The 21,046-nt window shown below is 47.1% G+C and overlaps 1 protein-coding gene across 2 annotated transcripts in view; it reads left to right on the top strand.

Moving 5' to 3' along the window:
* The window catches only part of dlg4a (discs, large homolog 4a (Drosophila)), a 42,064-nt gene that overhangs the window by 11,061 nt on the left and 9,957 nt on the right, over positions 1-21,046 (top strand). For both annotated transcript variants that reach the window (XM_028982405.1, XM_028982404.1), the window contains exon 3: positions 1,113-1,169. In XM_028982405.1, the coding sequence (XP_028838238.1) occupies positions 1,113-1,169 (57 nt within the window). The remainder of the gene's footprint in view (positions 1-1,112; positions 1,170-21,046) is intronic.

Raw genomic sequence — 21,046 nt, 5'->3', positions numbered from 1 at the left:
TGCCTCTGGAATTTTTTTAAGTCTTTATAATAAGGAGTTGTGAGTGATATTTGCACTGTTTGGCATTTAAAAGCCGCTGTCGTTCCATATGATATCATCAGCCATATGACACGTGAGTCACAGCATTATTTCTGCTACATTTGCACACATGACACGGAGGCGCTCCTACACACACCCTCTGTCACTTCTCGTCAGTGCACGCTCACCATTCCATTCAGCATCAGAGGCCTTTTGTTCCTCTTTTTACCCATATTAATCTGCACATGCATAGAAAATGCATACAATGTGCATTGTTGAGCAGTATTGCACTCGTGCTTCCGCACGTGTCCCCTAGGCCAACACTGGGCCACGTGAAGGAGAGCGGCGTGCTTTCGGGTCGTTTGTGACGGGATAGAAGTGTGGCGCTCGGGATCCCCTCGAGTTCGGAAGCTCGGCTTCTTTTTTTATTCACAGTCACGCACGAGCATCAAGCCACACAGGCTTTCCTGAGCCTCTCTGTTGGGAATTTGAGAGGTTTTTTTTGTGTGTTTTCCTTTATTTTTGGAATGTTGTCCTACTTAGCTGGTTTGTATGTTGAAGGTTCTCCTGAAACAGTCCTTCATTCCAGAAGAAGGTGAGATTTGAACCTGTGTATCCTCTGCTGTTTGCATGGGAAACGGCTACTTGACTTTTGTCCGTTATGTGTGGACAGGAAAACGGACAATTGAAATTTTTATTCATGTTTAACTACATCACTGGCCAAATTTCAGATGCAATTTTAGGATCTTCATTTTATTATTATTTTTTTTCCCAGGTTTTATTCTAGTGTGCAAAAACGATCATCCCTTGTATATGGCCTGCTTTAATTTACGTGTGAGAATATTATACATGCCATGTTGACAATGAAGGAATAAGATATGCGATCCTGGATCATGCACCCTTTCCTTCATTAACTTCATAAGCTTCCTGTGGGAAGAGCTAGTGGATGAATTTGTAGAGTGAAGAACGCAAGATGCACTCACCATAATCAACATCCACATCCATCTGACTCTGATCCCGTACTTCCTGCTGCCTCTCCTCATTCTTCCTCCTGTTCAGTGAACCTCTTCCTCTTGTGTTTTTTTTCTTTACAGCCGGTGCTGATGTCAGCCGCTCACACCCCTCTCTATACCTCTGCAGTTTCCACTCTGGTAAGCAAAGAGCGCCTCCTGCAGGCTGAACGCTGCAGCTGCGCGTTTCTCCCTCGTCTCCTGTTCACTGTCACATGAGTCTGAGCCCACGGCATGACCTTCTCTGCTCATCACTTCCATCGGTCCTGCTGTAGTCCAAATTTACATCTCTGATCGTGTCCTTTCAAAAAGTCGCAAGCAGCACACTTCCATCTAGCTGTTTTTGACGTCACTTTGTCTTTGAACTGAAAATGTTCCTCCGTCTTCTACATTTTCTTCTCAACCATCCATTTACAGATGATGGATCTGGCCTCACTCTTCATCTCAGTCATTTGTCTTTCAGAAACGTTGTGGTTCCTTTTTGCTCGCTGTCTGTCTGTGTGGTGATTTGTCTTGCTGAATGGACAGTTTATATAATTTTTAAAACATTTTTATTACATTTGCCAAAACCTTAAGTTAACTACTTTCACATAATCATTATGGGGTGTTGTGTGTAGAATTGAATTTAATCCAAGTGATGTGCTGTCTGTCTGTCTATCTATCTATCTATCTATCAAGCACATTTCTCACTTCTCACCCACAGTGAGTCACTGTTTTATATTTTTTTGTTTACCTCGTCTCCCGTGGTCTCTAATATTTACACAGTCCTGAACTTACATCATAGACGTTCATTGAGCGTGCAGCAGATGCATTTGTCCAGCAACTGAGAGAAAGATGCGCACATCTAGCCGGTGTTGCTTATGATAAATGATCCTCCAGCTTAATGTTGACTTAATCAATGTCCTGACATTTACTGCAACTCAGCCAGCAAACAGTCTACCGTTCAGCAAGTGGCGGCGTGGCAGTAAATTGCCTTTAACACTGTATATTTAAAGGATTGATTGTATGTGTATTTAGATAATAAAATACTAAATATTTTAAATATTGTTTCACATGGACATACAATCCTGTGCCGATGTTGTACGCAATTGTGATACTAAGTAAAGGTATTTCTCGTCCCAACAGTAAATTCGAAGGGACTATGTACAGTATAAAATGCATAAAACAGTATAAAAGTATAAAATGCATAAATAATAATACATAAAAAGTGAAAGTGTTTGTAATATTGATTTGATATGTAGAGATGTTCTAGAAGAACTGGCTGTCGGTCTCTCACAACTTTGTTAACTAATGAATGATCTCCTATGAGCAAAAGTCTACAGATGGAGAAGAATATTGTATATCTGTTCAGAAAACAATACATTTACATTTTACAGACACCCTTATCCAGAGTGACTTACAACATGCAATAGAACACAATCTCTTTCCCTACACACATCATGTCATTGTTTCGTGAAAATAAGGATATTCTGCAATTCAGTGAATCAATATTTAATCAATCTTTGACACAGGGAGGTTTTGTAATGCCACCAAATTTGCTATAATCTGTCTGTTTTAAGGGCTGTTCATTGATATTTATTACATTATGAGACATTAAAGTTATTTAGTTAATTTTGTTAAGCAGTAATTAACCTATTTAGGTTTGAAAAGCGCCTACAGTCGTGGACAAAAGTTTTGAGAATGACACAGACACTGGGTTTCACAAAGTTTGCCGCTTCCGTTTTTATTATATTAAAAGTATATTAGTCCCTCTTTGCTTTACTTTACTTTACTTTTTTAGCAGACACTTTTATCCAAAGCGACTTACATGTGACTCCAAAGCGACTTGCCATGAAAAAACACCTCCACTGCATTTCAGCCCTGCCACAATGGACCTGCTGAGATCATTTCGGTGATCCTCTGGTTAACACAAGTGAGAGTGTTGACGAGCACAAGGATGGAGATCATTTGGTCATGCAGACTGGATGCTTTAAAAGGAGGGTGATGATTGACATCATTGTTCTTCCTCTGTTAACTATGGTTACTTGCAAGGTAACACGTGCAGTCATCATTGCATTGCAAAAAAAAAGTCCAGTAAGCACCAGGACCATCTCCCACACTGCCCCACGGGCACCTGTCATGGCTGTAAGCAGTAAGCCACTTCTCTCCAAGAAAAACATCAAGGACAGACTGATATTCTGCAAAAAGTACAGGGATTGGACTGCTGAGGACTGGGGTAAAGTCATTTTCTCTGATGAAGCCGCTTTTCGATTGTTTGGGGCATCTGGAAAAATGATTGTCTGCAGAAGAGGTGAGCACCACCATCAGTCCTGTCTCGTGCCAACAGGAGAGCATCCTGAGACCTTTCATGTGTGGGGCTGCTTCTCATCCAAGAACACAGCCATGAATAAAGAATGGTGCCAAAGCATCCTCCGACAACAACTTCTCCCAAACTTCCAAGAAGAGTCTGCTGAAGAACAATGCCTTTTTCCAGCATGATGAAGCACCACGCCATAAGGCCAAAGAACTAAGTGGCTCTGGGAACAGAACATGGAAACTCCCTGAACCTTAATCCAATTGAGAACTTGTGGTCAATTCTCTAGAGGCGGGTTGACAAGAAAAAACCCACAAATTCTGACAAAGTCCAAGCACTCATTATGAAGGAATGGGTCGCCATCAGTCAGGATTTGGCCCAGCATGCCAGGGCGAATTGCAGCGGTCTTGGGGGAAAAAAATTGCAAATATGAGTCTTTGCATAAACCTGATGCAATTGTCAATAAAAGCCTTTGGAACTTATAAACGTATTAAATGCTTGTAATTATTCTTCAGTACACAACCGAAACATCTGATAAAAATATCTAAAAACACTGAAGCAACAAACTTTGAAAACCAATATTTGTGTAATTATCAAAACTTTTTATTAGGTGGTGAGTCGTGTCTGCAGTGACTAAGTTCGGCCACTAGGGGTCAGTGTGTAACTGGCTCTCCCTGCTTAGGTCAGTGTTAATACCAGGTGTGAAAAGTGTTCAGTAGGGTTGGGCGGATCACATAAGGGGTTTCCCCTTATCAATAAAAGTAAATCCTGCAGCCGCTGAGAGGCACTTTCATAGCCGTACACACTCAGGACGCAAACACAGACACTTGGGCTCAGGTCCCCAGGTGGTCACAGCAGGATTTTTGGTATCCATGGCAACGGCCACAGTGAATTTTGGCATTTAAAACATGATTGTGGCAGACGGCAGTGCGCACGCACACACACAAAAAAAAGAGAAAATGTGGAGGATACTGAGAGAAGAGGCGGATGAGAAGAGTCTCTTTTTGTAGAAAACCATTAACGCGCAGGCTGTTGAGCGCGGCAGGACGCCACGGTGCTGCTGGGAGGTTGAGGAGCATACACCACCAGATAAAGACCCATGGTCATGCGCCGGGACGTCCGCACACAGCTCGAATCTCATGGTCATTCGCTTCATTTAGCGGTGCAGGTCACAGAAGGTCAGCTCTGTGGTTTTTGGCCCAGCATTTTGCCCAGCACTTTCTCTGTTGTTAGAATATTTTTATATATTATTATATTATAATTATATATTATTATATTATTAAAGCTGTGTAGTTCAGTAATATTATGATTGGTTACTCTGCTTAAAGTCTGCTATTTGGGGGCATGATATCATTGTCTAGAACAAATTTATAAAAATTTGTTAAGATATGTTAAGTGGTTTGGAGTTCATCAGTTATTTTTATTAAATGACAAGTACAATAAGTGTATTATATGAAAAAAAATACACTCATTCATAATATCCAACATCATTCAAACAGATGACGATGTGAATGTTTATAAACACAAACGAATATTTTAGGAATATACCTGCCGCACCCTAGATGTCACCCTGAAACCCTAGATGTCACTGGAACTCTGTCCACAGCTTGGTTGAATAAAGTGAATGGCACGTTTTCCCCGCTCACACATTCTGACGTACACTGACTTATACACTGTTGTGTATCTCAAAAGCCACCAAATTATTGTCTGCTGGTCCTGAGCGGAGTGCCGATGTCTATCTGCAGTGGAGTTTCTGAATGTCGCTGTGGCATCGAATAGTGAAGAGCCGCGACCCAACACGAAATTACTGGCTGAATGAACTCCAGGCTCTGAGTCAGGCTGTTATTTCATTTTTATTCACTGTGCAGTGGCACTCCGCACCCAGCCGCTCCCAGCGCCATTTTTCACTCGACGGAGCCGAGGCTCGGGCTGTTAAATCCCATCAGCGGTGGAGGAGTGAATGAAGAGAGATGTGAAAGTGAGAGGGATGGCATGTTGGAGCCACAGGGGGATGGCCCCAGGAGGTGGACGTGTTTGGGAAGAATCGGGCTCCTCGGCCCTTTGAGGGTCCAGCCTGTCAGAGCTGATCACTCTGTCAGAGCCTGACTCTGGAGTCTTCCCATTACAGCCCTTCAGAGAAGAGACTGTTGTGTGTGTGTGTGTGTGTGTGTGTGTGTGTGTGTGTGTGTGTGTGTGAAGCAAACGGCCTGTCTAATGGGCCGTGATTCTTCAGAGAGCGTTCTGCAGTGGACGAGGCAGGGGTGGAGGTTGGATTGTGGGTGTATGTCAGAGTGACACTAATTTCACCTCTCTGATGTAATCGACGCCATTATGAAGTCCACTCGAACCATGGCGACAGCCTCTCTGGTCCTCTCTGGTGAGGAGGCGACATGAGTGAGAGGAGTGAGTGGCCCCCCCCCCCTGCATCTGTCACCCCAGTGGTGCCACAGTCCACGGCCACCCGGTCCTAACTGGGCCCTGCTCATATAACCCCATCCATCCTGCAGACACCTTCTCCTCCTGGACTGTCCGCATGGCTTCATCTGATCAGCTGTCAGATGAATCCGGGGTGGCCAGGCGGGTTTCCACAAGTGCTGGAGATTTCATGCAAGTGCTCACTGTTGGCGTCTGTGACCCGGAGCCACGTTAAACATTAATGACAGGGGTCATTTTTAATGAATGACAGATACTCACGTTACTCTGATTAAGTATTTTTGGTGGGCGCTTGTACTTTTTTGAGTGAATTTGTAAGTTTAACGCTACCGGAGCACAAATTAAAGTAAGTAATCTACTCTGTTACTAAATACAGCTGAACACATTCTATGCTCGCTTCGAGGCTGCAGCTAAAGCGCCGCCTACAGCTGCGGACAGGAAGACTCCAAACGCAGCACCAAAAACGCGTTCGTCGTCACCGAGCATGACGTGAGGAGAGCCTTCAGGAGCGTGAACACCAGGAAGGCAGCAGGACCAGACGGCATCTCGGGGAGAATCCTCAGAGCCTGCGCGGACCAGCTAGCACCTTCGTTCACAGAGATATTCGACCTCTCTCTATCTCAGTCGGTGATACCCACATGCTTCAAGGAGTCCATCATTGTTCCGGTCCCAAAGAAACCCCATCCTGCCTCCCTCAACGACCACCGCCCTGTAGCCCTCACCTCAGTAGTGATGAAGTGCTTTGAACGGCTGGTCAGAGACTTCATCATTTCTTCACTACCGGACACACTCGACCCACTACAATTTGCCTACCGTCCCAATCGATGTACAGACGACGCCATCTCACATGGTTCACCCACCTGGACACTCGGAAGGTTAATTATGTTAAAATGCTTTTCATTGACTACAGTTCAGCAATTAACATGATAATCCCTTCTATACTCACCACCAAGCTGGAGCACCTGGGACTCAGCTCATCTCTCTCTGTCAGTGGATCTCCAACTTCCTAACTGGGAGACCACAGGCAGTGAGGATGGGCGGACATGTCTCAGCCTCCATCACCCTCACTGGAGCCCCCCAGGGCTGTGTGTTTAGCCCCCTGCTGTACTCCCTCTATACATACGACTGTACAGCCACTACAAACTCCACTGACCTCCGACAACGATGAGACGGTCTACCTGGAGGAGGTTGGAAATCCGGAGAACTGGTGCCAGCGGAACAATCTCCACCTGGACTTCAGTACCAAGCAGGAGAGGACCTACCAGACCCCTGTCATCAACAGGAGCCCAGTGGAGAGAGTGGACAGCTTCTGTTACCTCGGTGTTCACATCAGGCAGGACCTGTCATGGTCCTGTCACATCAACACCGTGGTGAAAAAGGCCCGGCAGCGTCTCTACCACCTCAGACGCCTGGGAGACTTTAGACTGCTCTCCAAGGTGCTTAGGAACTTCTACTCCTGCACCATAGAGAACATCCTGACCATCTCAACCTGGTTCGGGAACAGCACCATGCAGGACAGGCGAGCCCTACAGAGGGTGGTTCGAGCAGCTGAACGCATCATCTGTACCAAGCTCCCTGACCTTCAATCCATCTACAGCAAATGGTGCTGGACCAGGGCCAAGAAGATAGTGAAGGACCTCAGCCACCCCAACAATGGACTGTTCTCCCCCGCAGGCTATACGAGCTTTCAACCATAACAACACTACATAGGATAGAACACTAATACACTCCAGCACTTTCAATCACTTCTTCAATTTTCACTTTACTTTCACTTTGCTTTACACATTTGCACACATTCATACTACCTGTTAAATATATTTTATGTTTAAAAACATAAAATTGTAATATTTGGTTATGTTTGCAATATTTGCATATTGGTTCCTCTTGAATACTTGCAATATTTGAAATATTGAGGTCTGTAGCAGTCGCAAAAGCATTTCACTGCATAACATACCGTGTATGACTGTGTACGTGACATTTGAAATTTGAAATAATAGCCAAACATTTGAATGGCATTTTCTGTTCGAAATCTGAAAACACTCAATAATTTACTGAAATGTGAGAGTGTAACGTTGTGGTGTTGAGAAGTCTAGCAGCCAAATTTATTCCATGGTTGATGATATATTTCATTTGCTAGAAAATTTCTAGTATTTTTTAATACCAGTACTTCTACTTGTAATTGAGTATTATTTTAGCAATGTCACCGTACAAATTTTCAGTGATCAGTGACACTCTCTCTCTCAGAATAGTATTTCTACAAAGTCCTGGATTTTTCCTTTGTGGGAATGAAAACATTTACAGCATTCAGACGCCCTTATGCAGAGCGACTTATGATCAGTAGTTACAGGGACAGTCCCCCCCCTGGAGACACTCAGGGTTCAGTGTCTTGCTCAGGGACATGATGGTAGTAAGTGGGACTTGAACCTGGTTCAAAGCCGAGTGTGTTACTCACTAGGATACTACCACCCAACATTCCAGGTTGGGCTCTTCAGTACTCAGAGAATGCGTAATGGTACAGGTTATTGCATGTGTCAATGTGCACCACGGATATCATCTTTGTTTACATCATCACAACACACACACAAGCCAATTTTGCTTTCTCAAGATCGCAAAAAAGTGAAATGTTGCTAAACTGTGATAATCCCTCCGCAATGCCTCTGTTCAGGACAGCATACTGGTGCAGCAACAAAAGTGTGTCTGACCCAACTATCTAGACCTGAACTTAGGTGGCCTAGCGGTTAAGGAAGCGTAATCAGAAGGTTGCCGGTTCGAATCCCGATCCGCCAAGGTGCCACTGAGGTGCCACTGAGCAAAGCACCGTCCCCACACACTGCTCCCCGGGCGCCTGTCATGGCTGCCCACTGCTCACCAAGGGTGATGGGATAAATGCAGAGGACAAATTTCACTCTGTGCACCGTGTGCTGTGTATCACATGTGACAATCACTTCACTTCACTTGAAATGTCACTGGGCATGACTAAAAGCAAGAATAATTTAGCTATGACACGTTTAGTGCGATTTATAAGACGTGAGTGTTGCATTCACTTGAATTAAAGCGCTGTTAATCTGCATGTGGGTCTTGGTCAGTAGGGGGCGTGGTTTTGAGAAGTCTGCAGCAGAGGTCACCTTTGTGACGTTCACTGAAATACAGAAGAAAATTGTCCTTTTTAAACCATTAAAAACAAACATCCATTAAAGTTCATCTTGCCGGTTAATTACATACCAACCAAAAGGACTTGTTGGGTAGTTAGCTTCGCCTCTCCAGCAGCTACTTCCTGTTTCTTTTTGTTTATTTACATAAATCTTGAAGACATATTTGATGTTACATGTCCCCCTATTCCCCAGAGCACCCAAATATTGTGTGCTATGTCCTCAACATTTGAAGTTTTTTTGTAGCAGCCTGAAGATCTGTAACATTTTTCTGAAAGGCCTTCTGGTTCCTCGTTCTCAGTCCAGATGGTGATCAGTGTCGGGGTTTCTCCGCTTGTACGTTTTTTTAAAATGGTGGTGCTGTGTGCTAAACGTACGCAGCCAGTCTGCAGTGAGCAGTGAAAAAGTTCTGTAGAAGGTTCTAGCACGTTCCACAGTCTTAATGACTTCCTTGAGTTCAATCTGTGATTCAGATTGGTTTTGGTTGTATTCTCTGTGTGCAGGAGATATTATTGAGTTTCTCTGTTTCTTCCTTATCCATCGTCTGGTTTCTCGCTCTTTATCGCTCTCTTCCTCTTTTCTTTTCTCTCTCTCATTTCTTCCCCCTCCATCTTTTTTTCTGCAGCTCCCCTGCCACCCACCCACGCTCAGCACTTCTCAGTATCTTGGCTTCTACACCCCCCCCATCCTTTACTTTTTTATTTAATAAATGTTTAAAGTTGTCCCTGCAGCTCCTGAGTAATTACCGAGCAGGACGAGCGCCGCTCCGCCGGGGAGGGAGGGAGGGAGGGAGGGAGCCCGGGCAATAAAGGGGAGGCGGGAGGCAGGATGCGAGAATTGCGGAGGGAAAGCACAGAGACCTGCAGTGGAGATGATGTCTGGGCAAGATGAAGGGGGCGGGGCATGGTACAGGGGGGCGGGGCTCAAGGAACAGAAGGGGTGGAGAAAGGGGCGGGGGGGGTAGTTGTGCAGTAGTAGAGCAACGGAGTGAAGTCTTATTTACAGAAGTGAGTGTGTCAGCACAGCGAGTACTTATATAACACCTCTCCCAGTGTGTGTGTGTGTGTGTGTGTGTGTGTGTGTGTTTCTGTTTGCATTCTTTTTCACATGTTATTCCTGTATAGTGTGTGTGTGTGTGTGTGTGTATGTGAGTGTTGATATAGTCACAAGTGTGCAAAAGTGTGTGTGTGTTTGCTGACACATGTATGTACATATGCACAATTAAAACTAACCCTGTATGCATAACTGTGCACACATACAAAAATGCATAGAATCGTTTTAGTTCCTCTGCACACCAGTTGGTATGAAAGAGATTGTGTGTGTGTTTTTTTTTTTTTTTTGTGTGCGAGTGTGTGTTTGATGTGGCAAGGAATACACTCATCTTCATCAAGGTTGTGAGGTATATGGTCATCTGGGTGTTTGTGACGACGGAGTACAATGAAAAGGTGATCGGTAAATCAATATTTGCCATCGCGCGGAGCCAGGAATTAGTGCCCCTGCCGGTTTGCCTCTCCCCCACCACCCTCCATCTTTCTACTCCTGCTTCACCCCACCTCCCATCTTCTGCAACTTCTTACATGTTACACTTACAGCATTTACCAGACGCCCTTATCCAGAGTCACTTACAGTCAGTAGTTACAGGGACAGTCCCCCCTGGAGACACTCAGGGTTAAGTGTCTTTCTCAGGGACACAATGGTAGTACGTGGGATTTGAACCTGGGTCTTCTGGTTCACAGACGAGTGTGTTACTAACTAGGCTACTACCACCACCTTACATTCTTTACCTTCTGCCTTCTCCCCTGTTCCGGCCCTCGTCCTGCTGTGGTGGCGCTCTGGCCTTCGTTAGCCCGGCAGCATGTGGGTCGGTTGTTTGGCCCTGAGGCTGTTGCCAGGTGACCCTGGGGGCCCTGTGCCAGCAAAGTGACACTTATTCCATGTGATGGAGGACCATCGCCGCGGTCGGGTACGCACTCTGACTGCCCTACCAACAGGCCTGGCGGTCAGAGTTGCATGCTGGGTACCCTGGAGACTCCGCTGTGTTAATAACCTGTGAGAGGAGGAGCTGTCTGGTTGCCCCTGCCCACTCCTCCTACTGTGTGTGTGTGTGTGTGTGTGTGTGTGTGAGAGTGTGTGCGCGTCTTCAAAGCTCTGACGCTGTACGGATTTGGGTATGTGAGTGCTGCTGCTGCAGCCCAGTGATCAGACGTGTCCGGAGCTCTCTTCCTCCTGGCCGGACCTTCTGGAGTTGGCACGGTGACGCGCACCGAACCTACTTCGGTCCCCTGCTCGGTCTGGACGGCTGTCCCTCCTGCGCCCCCGTCCCGATGCTCGACATCGGTGGTACCGACGCGTGCGTTGCTGCATGCGTACTTCCGGCGTCCGCGCGCTCTGACGCGCCGGCTTCTGTCCGGTGCCGCATGTGTCGCCTTCCCATGCCTTGTTGTATGTGCATGTGTCACATGTGCACCGGAAACGCCCCCTGAGCCCCTCCCCCTCGTCTCTCTCTCTCTCCCTCTCTCCCCCCTCTCTCTCTCTCTCTCTCTCTCCCTGCCGCACGCGCTCCGGTTCCGGGAGGCGCGCGCGCTGTCTGCTGTCGTCGTCGCCGCGGCGCCCGAGCGTCCCGCACTCCGCCGCGATGTTCGTGTCCGTGTGGTACGCCAAGAAAATGGGCCGGCGCTTCATCAACAACGTGCGGAGAGCCAAGAAGCAGCGGCATCGCATGATGGTAGGAGGCTCCGGTCACCGGAGATCGGGTTTCGTTCCGGACAACCGCGTACCATGTTCTTCTCCCTGTAGCGCGTCACTGGACATCACGGCGCAGTAATTCATTCAAATTAAAAGTGCACCATATTGGATTGAAAAATAGAAGAGGATCGTATAAACGACTTGTTGTTAAATAGATACAGCCAGTGATAAAATGTTGACGTCTGCGTGTGTGCTTGTGGGCACAGCTTGGGGTCAGGGGTCATAATGATTCCATTACGATCAAGGGGGTCCTGGGGATGATTGACAGGTCGGAGGTGAGCCGGGGTGAGCTGAGGCGAGGGGGCGGGGCTACAGCAACTACAGCGCGATAACGGTGACGGGCAGCTGCGTGGAACGGGCGGAGGCGTCGAGTGTGATTGTGTGTCTCGGTTTGTGTGTGTGTGTCATCAGCAACACCCCGAACCACACCAGACACCCCAGAAAGGGACCGGCCTGAGGACCACAGCTCGATTGTGTTCATCGGTTTGTGGCTGATAAACCTAATGCAAGCTAGTAAACTTTTTATGTCAATTGAACAAGCACAGTATGTAGATACACACTCACACACACGCGAACGTGATGCAGACGAGTGTGCGTGTTGTATGGGGGTGTTAAATAGCGCCGGGCTGCCCTGAGACGGGGGGGGGTTTAATCACCGGACAGCGGAACTCTGGTTATTTTGGGGAATTTCACCGGTTCATGTGTGTGTGGCCCTTTTTCACTCGTTACGTGTTGTTCACACACACACACACACACACACATTCTGTGGGAGCAGATAAGTGGATTTCATGAAGAGCTCGGTGTGAGATACGTGGATTATGCACACATGGCAACACGTGCATCGCCATTTCGGGGCTCCCGCCGCAGCCCCTGACGATTAATCGCTCCCGTTCGCTCCGTTTTATTCGGTTTGCAGAGCGCGTTTTTTGTCACCGTGTGTGCGCAGTTCGGTCGCAGCTTTTAGTTTAATTGCGATCATTTTAACGTAAGCAGCTTCCCGTTTCTCCGACGCGGATTAATTGGTTCTTGCGTTCCAGGCGGGGTTGGAGTGTTGCCCCGTGTCAGCATCGATTATAAATTGATTGCGCGATTAGTCGAGCGCCGCCGACCCACTCGGGGCCTCCACTTCCTGTAATGGGTTTAGATTTTATTCGCTTAGAGGCTCTTCCGGAAATTTTGAGGAAATGTTCACCTCTCCTGAGAACCGGGCTACGGTTTCAAACGGGGATCTTATATCTTGGCCCGGCACACGACAGTTCGGATTACCGACTCGCATGCCATCATTTATTTACCCTCTTCATGTAAATGGCGTAATAAATAGGAGTTGCTGCATGATGCATTGAAGCTGTGGAAGGTTCTGGGCTCACGGGAAAATAAATGACTTGTGTCGGTCGCACGATTCGTGGAGAAACACAGAACGTTGCGTATTTCTTGTTTTTTTTTTTTTGCGCTGTACGAGTTCTCTGGTGTTCCGCCAGCAGCCGGTGCCGCCTTGACCCGGAAGTGGAGGCGCGTTCGCTGCATCTGGTGACCCCTGCGACCACAAACAGACAGGGATAGACTAAACTAGTATTTGTGCGCGTCTGTCGTGGTTTTAGTGACAATATTCCTGTAGAAGCTGATAAGAATTCTGCCTGGCATTTTAAACGTGGTAAGGGTGAAAGAAAGTGAAGTGATTGTCATTGTGCTGCGTAGCAGCACAGCACACGGTGCACACAGTGAAATTTGTCCTCTGCATTTAACCCGTCACCCTGAGTGAGCAGTGGGCGGCCATGACAGGCGCCCGGGGAGCAGTGTGTGGGGACGGTGCTTTGCTCAGTGGCACCTTGCTGGATGAACCAGAAGACCCAGGTTCAAATCCCACTTACTACCATCGTGTCCCTGAGCAAGACACTTAACCCTGAGTGTCTCCAGGGGGGGACTGTCCCCGTAACTACTGACTGTAAGTCGCTCTGGATAAGGGCGTCCGGTAAATGCCGTAGATGTAAATATTCAGGGAAAATGGCAAGTTTTGTACTGTTTTATTAATCCCGGCTTTTCCGCTGTTGTGATTGCAGGAACGTGAATAAAACATTGATGAGTGGAATGTTGCGGTGTGCCCAATCAGCATTTTCAGCCCGTAGAGACGGCGCCACTCTCGCAGGCTTCCCCATTAGCGCGCCAAAACCCCCCGCTGAACGCGGCTGATGGATTGAAGGGGCGCGGAAGAAGGCGAGCGAGGGGAGAGGAGCGAGTTATTAGCGGGATTCTGAAAGCACTGCGGTCTTCAGGAGGAGGAAACGTTGATGTCGCGTTTGACCAACCTCTCCCACATTCGCCCACTTTTACGGTCCCCCCCTTCCCCCTTATTCTGTCTATCTGTCCCTCCTCCCTCGCGGCCGGGGCATGCCGGCGGTCCAGACCGGACGCTGAGAGGCTCAGACAGCCGTAGTCAGCAGGGCCGCACACACGTTCTCATATTCTGTAATAAGATCACTTCCATCTTGAAAATGAACTTATCAGAAGATAAAGCCCACTTTAGACAGACAAGCAGGGGAAAGGCTCCGTTTTTATGAGCTGCCGTGGATGACAAGCCTGTGTGTGTGTGTGTGTGTGTGTGTGTGTGTGTGTGTGTTATGTAATAGCTCCGGGGCACCATGAGGCTCAGAAATCAAGTGCTCACGTCGCGCTTTCACCGAACCTTCTGCCCCCCGCAGATAAACCGCCCCCTCCCCCCGCTCCGCGGTGATGTCACTGTTGTGCAGGGTGTTTGGGGACCGAACTGCAGGTCCGTGTCTGTTTGTGCCTCCGGGTCGGCGGCTGAGCGCGGGGTTCGTTTCCTCGTTCTTGTTTATTGAAACGGCGGTGATGGATGGAATCTACGGGCGTATCGGCTGAAGAGTAAATTTCTGTGTAAATCAATAATGAGTCTTTTAACGGCCCCACTGTGCAAACAGAAGCGTTCTGTGTCGAGGCATGTGACCGGTGGTCACCCCCCACACCACTTTCACACGGAGGTGACATCGTCGTGTTCTCGGAGGGATGTGCGGCGATGGACAACATGGAAAATGAAATTCGTGCGTGAGACCTGCGGTTTTTACCTGCTTTTCTTCGGCCAACCTCAACCTTTCCAACGTTGCTTATCTCTGAGCGTAATGAGCAAGATCATTTTAATTCTAATTATGGCGCAAGTGACGGGTGTAATGTTCAATTATTCCTGCACTGGACTTGCATATTAATGCAACTGCAATGCAAATACTCCCAGGCATTGTTAATTATGAGAGAAAATTAGTAGCTTCACCGTTCATGAGTACCTGACAGTCTTCATATATGAGACAATATTCTATTTTTACCCAAACACCCAAACATTCTGGGATGTAGCGATTGCTCAAAACCTTCACAGTAACTTTTCATAACTTTTGGAGTAATAAAGTGGGGTGGCAAAATAAAATCGAATCTCCTGACAGCTTCTTTTCACCTTCACACAGCTCCACCTAGTGGTGCTTCCTTATATGGCGCTGAGAATCCCACTGAAGGCCTTTGTTGGGGTTTGTCTCATCAGGAAAGTCTGTGGACAGGTCTCACTTCTGCCTAGGGTTAAACATGATGCTGACTACAAATTATCAGCAAAAAAAAAAAAAACCCTTGCATTATAGCTTGACCAAAATTTTGCCACTTACTGAATGTGACTCCTTCCTTTTCTGTTCCACGAGCATAGAAAGGTTCAGGTTTTTCATCAGTGTGTGGTGTATGCTGCCACCCGTCACAAGACATGAGAGCCATTGGCCGGGAAATGTCAATATTCCTCCAGGCCGTGGCTCAGCGAGCATCTGGTCTGAGGTCAGTGTATGGGCGAATGCTGTGTGCTTATTGGCTGAACAAGGTGATTTTGTCTGGGGCAAGTAGCACTGGTGAATTATGACAGGAGAGTAAAATATTCCCCTCTCCGGGAGGAGTCCGTGCTGATGTGAGATTATTTTGGGCTATTTTTACTCTTCACCCGACTCCTTTCCTCATTTTGCCTGCCTCACACGCTGTACTTTGCTCGCGCTCGCCTATTCTTTATTACTTGCACCCCTCTCTCACTTGCTGGGCCTGATGGGGATAAATTGGAGGCTTAATGAGTGTTTCCTAATGAGTCTGTCAGGCAGGGGAGAGAGGAGGTAGGATGGATGGAGGAAGGGAAAGAAAGAAAGTACAGATGTTCAAATAGAGAGAAATAAAAAGAAGTTTCGAGCGCTTTCGAAATGGTAAAAATAGCAACAATGATTTGAGCGCGTGTGTTTGCATTTGCATGTGTGTGTGTGTGTGTGTGTGTGTGTGTGTGTTCATGCCCATTGGGAAGCGTGCATCTGCGTGTGTGTGAATACGTTCACATGCATGTTCTGTGTGTGTGTGAGGTAGGTGAGGCCTGCTGTGCGTCCTGGACACAGCTGAGTCCTCAGCGCACGTTGTGGAAAAAAAAGCGCGAATCGCTGCTTTTACTGAACAAACACACCACGTTTGTGTATCTATGAACCGTGTAACGGCCGTGTATCTATGAACCGTGATATGCAATGAGAAAAAAAATAAAAAGAATAATTTATGTCGCTCCACCGTTAAAAAAAAACACCCCGGGCTGGAAGTGCAGCAGGACTGCCGATCTTCATGCGATGTCCTCATGACCGTGACGTTACAGAATTCTGCTCATTTGTTTTGTGGTGAATGAGGCTAAACGGAACATAAGAAGGTCAACAGCTTCACTCCCACCACCACCCTGCTGAACAAAATATTGATGCGTTACTGTAAAATGACTGTATTTTTAAAGCAATATATGGAATAGTGCATTACCAGCATGTCATTTAATGTCACGTGCTCATGTGGCAGATCGGGGCTGCACTACCTAAAATGCTCAGGAGAGGAAACCTTTCAACATCGGGAAGAACTGTCATTATTTTGAGGGATGTTCAGACGGGTTTATTCTGGGTTTGCGAGCGAGAGACAACGATTGGTTGCCTCTTCTGTGCAGACATGCCAAATGCCAGCGCATCAGTGCCATTTATTTGATTTAATGTTTGCTACATTTTAAATGAATCACCGCAATGAATGAAATCAGGCCTATATATTATATATAATAAAAATATAAACTACCTTATTGAACTTGCATTCATGTTTTGCTGGGGTAGAAGGTAAAAAGAACTGTCCCAGCTTCTAAATGCGTACCATGTTAGTATCACTTTGTGATTAAGGGATTTTCCTCACTTCAGACGTTGCCGTGGCTTCTGGCTGCCGCTCTAGAGTCTCCTCACAACAAAGCGCCGGACGAGTGTGGGCGGGGCCTGGGCGCTGATGGGCTCTCTGGCCAGTGGCCACATGGTTCAGGTGGAAGTGACATCGGCCCAGGGGGCCTTCTGCGCACTCTGAGATTTCCGGTGGCGAGGGGAGCCGGGGCCAAGAGCCCAGATGAAACGTCGCTGTGCGCAAGATGGCAACATGGCGCGGGAAATAAATAATGAACCGAGGACGTTTCTGGAAATAACATCTGCACATGCACAGAAGTTTACGCGTCCGTCACTCAGGCCGCGAGCAGCCGTCTGCTGTGTGTGTAAATGGGGTTAATCCAGCCCGGACGACTGAGGCTGCGTCTCCGGAACTCCCTGAAACGAATGAAGTGAACCAGCGAGAGGCGGCGAGCGAGGGCGTTACGCAACGCAGACCGATGTCGTTCCGCATCACGCTCCGCAGCGGCGCTCAATCACAGGGAAATCACGTGTGGCCTGGTTGCTGTGGAGACCGGAGTCCTGGTCCCGTACTACGGCCGTGGTGCGGCGAGAGAAGGAGGGCAGAGCGGCGTGACCTTTATACCAGTGCCGACCTTACGCCAACTTACATCAGCTCCCTGTGTCTCTCTCTCTTTCTCTCTCTCTCTCCGTCACCATCAGCAGCAGAAGTGAAAAGTGCGTTGCCGCTTTTGGGAAAAGCTGCATTCCTGACATCTGATGACATGTTCTGAGTGTGATGATGAGATGCGCCACAGAAGGGGAGAGATGGAAGAAAAAAATGTGTGATGTGTATCATCAGAGAGGAGTGAGAAGGAGAGGTGGAGCCGCTGATGTCTGGATTCAGTTCTACTTTTAGTCTTTGTGAATCATGTTGGTCCTTTTGATCCAGGTGAGGGCTGGCAGGAAGCAGAAATATATGTTGTGATATGTAAAGTAGCATTATGTATGCAATAATGATGTCTTTTATAATATTTAATAATAATTGCATTGCAAGCTTGTACTTAGACAATACACAATATGCAGATTGAATTCAAGACTAACAATATACTTACAGCTAGTACATGGATGGAATGATTAAATGTAAAGTAAGTAAAGTAAATTGAAGTGACTGTCATTGTGATACACAGCACACGGTGACACAACAAAACGTGTCCTCTGCTTTTAACCATCACCCTGAGTGAGCAGTGGGCAGCCATGACAGGCGCCCGGGGAGCAGTGTGTGGGGATGGTGATTTGCTCAGTGGCACCTTGGTGCTTCGAACCGGCAACATTCTGATTATGGGGCCGCTTCCTTAACCGCTGGGCCACCACTGACCCAAAGGCCACCACTGCCCCCCAGGCTGCAAAAGAGTAATATAGTCATCGTAACTGTCTTACTGTTATACTAAAAGATAAATTCATAATAATAAAAGTGTATTGATACTTGGTTGAATTATGCTAATCTCTGTTCATGCTGATCTACCTGATCTACCATGACAGTACTAGATGAGATCAAATTTATTATAGAATATTTTGTAACCAGTTTGATTATCACTTGCATTTTATCCCATGATTCACAGAACAGAATATTGCTTTCTTTATATGGCTATATTGCCATCAACTATTAATGCGATTGAAACACTAAAAAAATGCACCATATCTGTAGCACAGCTGTGTTAAACAGTAGCTTCTTGCGCTATGGAGTTCTGCATGGAATACAGAAAACCGTTCGTTGTATTCAAAAACATGATGTCCATTCGGGTCCAGCACCATTTCTCCTACTTGTGCGACACCGTGCGCAGTCTTCCCTCTCACTCTCCAGACTGTCCCTGATCCCCGATCCGGATCCGTGTGGATGCGAGTGAAAGGCGCAGCAGTGCAGGCCGACGCCAGGATGTAGGCAGCGAGTGGATGAGGGAGATAAAGGGAAGGCCATTTTCATGCCGCTCCGGTTGCCACCATTGTTGCCATGTGCCGTTTGCTCCGTAAGCACTTTGGCTGCCGCACGGCCCTCCGCTTTGTGGCCAAATACTCAGAGCGAAGCGGGGGCGGGAGAGAGAGAAAGTGAGAGAGAGAGAGAAAAACACAGAGAGAGGATAAGATGGAGAAGGATGGAGAGGGATCACAGAGAACAATGGGAGCTTCGCCCTGCAGGTCCATCGTGGTGAAGCTGTTGCTTTCTCCTCTAATCTCTTCCTCCTTCAAGTGACTGTGGGCGGGACAGCACACAGTGACACAACCAAATGTGTCCTCTGCTTTTAACCCATCACCCGTGGTGAGCAGTGGGCAGCCATGACAGGTGCCCGGGGAGCAGCGTGTGGGGACGGAAACGTAATTGAAATGTCTTGTAAAAAGTGGGGACCAGCAAAATGTCCCTGCAATGTTGTACAATCTTTATGAGGACACAAACACACTTACACTGATGTTAGCTACAGTAAGCGCGCCCACACACTTCATGCATTATTGAGGTGCCTGGCGTGAAAACAGGATCAGGAATTGTGGGTCTGGGTGAAATTCCTTGAGTGCAGGATGGTGCTCGTTGCTCCATTTGTGCCTCTCTGTTCTTCACTTAACACACTCTTGGTTGTTCAGTTCCCATGTCAAAGATATTCTTTATACGAAATTGAACTGATTCCTGGGATCTTATAATGATGGTGTCTTTCATGGACCATGTGTGCATGTGTGTGTGTGTGTGTGTGTACCTAATCATCATTGTACATTATCCACTTCTTTATTTCCCAAGGCACCCTGTAAAATTGATGCTTTTTTGAAACGTATTTGAAATGCATCCAAAGTGATCATTTGGTGTTGGCAAGACTTTCATATAAAATGGAGATGAACTTCTGTCCTTGTGGGGTTGAGTGATGTCTGCGCTGCCCAGTTCTCCTGGCATTAAAAGTTTTGAGTTTTCCTAATAAAATGATGCCACCATACGTAACAGTAACGGGTGGAGCAGTGGGACTGTTGGTCCATAGTTGCTGCAGAGTTCTGTTCGGTCCTCCTCTGGTGGACACACGATGATTTCTTCACCTGTTAGCTCCCTGTATTCCTGAACGGCTGTATTCTGTTCTCTTGAGGATGTCCTTCATTCCCATGCTGTGAAGGCCAGGGTTGTTACACACACACACACACACACACACATACACACACATACACATTTTTAAATTAAAATGACACTAAGAAGATTTATAAAATCTATAAATCTATGCCGGTTTATAGTTTCATCCATCATTCTCACATCGGCCACTTAATTAGGAACACTTTGCATAAACCATTGATGTACAGTCTGACGGGACTCACAGTGGCCAGTTTATTAGAAACACATAAATCCTGATTGGACAAATCTTCTGTCTGTTCATACGTGATGCGATTCTGACCGGCTCAGGGCGGCTGCTGTCTGGATGTGTTTGGGTGGCGGACCACTGTTTACCAAGCTGCCAAACGGATCAGCATCACACCGCCACCTCGGCTGTGTTGAGAATCGTTCCCACTCCATCGTCCCCAGGGGAGGTCTGAGTGCAGCTGCACGTTTCTGAAAACATCATCGTGTTTGACACTCACAGTGCCGGAGACGCCACTGTTTGTGACGAACAAGTCTAGTCTGCCGCTATCTCACCACTGCAGCAGCAGCAGCAGGTGCGGCTGTGTTGGCCCACAATGCACCAGGGAATCAGGGTGGGGCTGGTGACATGTGACAAAAGGGTCAGGGTGAGCTTGAACTAAATATGTTGTTCACATGTAAGAATGATTGTGTGTAACGTGGCGAGTGAGTACCGCTTTGAAAGAGAAGTGATTGTCATTGTGATGCACAGCAAGCGGTGACGCAACAAAATGTGTCCTCTGCATTTAACCATCACCCTTGGTGAGCGGTGGGCAGCCATGACAGGCGCCCGGGGAGCAGTGTGTGGGGACGGTGGGGAATTTCATTTCGCTAGGCCACCTCCACCCCACTGTGTGTCTGCGCAGTGTGCTCTGTATATAGATGTAATGTGTTGTGTAACAGCTCTAAATTGCTTAGTGTGTGTGATTTTATATGCGTTTCTGAGCTCTCTATAGCGGGAAATTACTGTCTATGTGTGTGCACTGTGTATATTGGTAGTGTGTATTTTACATTGTGTGTGTGTGTGTGTGTGTATTGCGTAACAACTCTAAAATGCTTACTCAGGCATCAGGAGACCT

This window comes from Denticeps clupeoides, chromosome 6 (genome assembly GCF_900700375.1).
Source record: "Denticeps clupeoides chromosome 6, fDenClu1.1, whole genome shotgun sequence".
Taxonomy (NCBI): Eukaryota; Metazoa; Chordata; class Actinopteri; order Clupeiformes; family Denticipitidae; genus Denticeps; species Denticeps clupeoides.
This window is presented reverse-complemented; position numbering and strand designations above follow the sequence as displayed.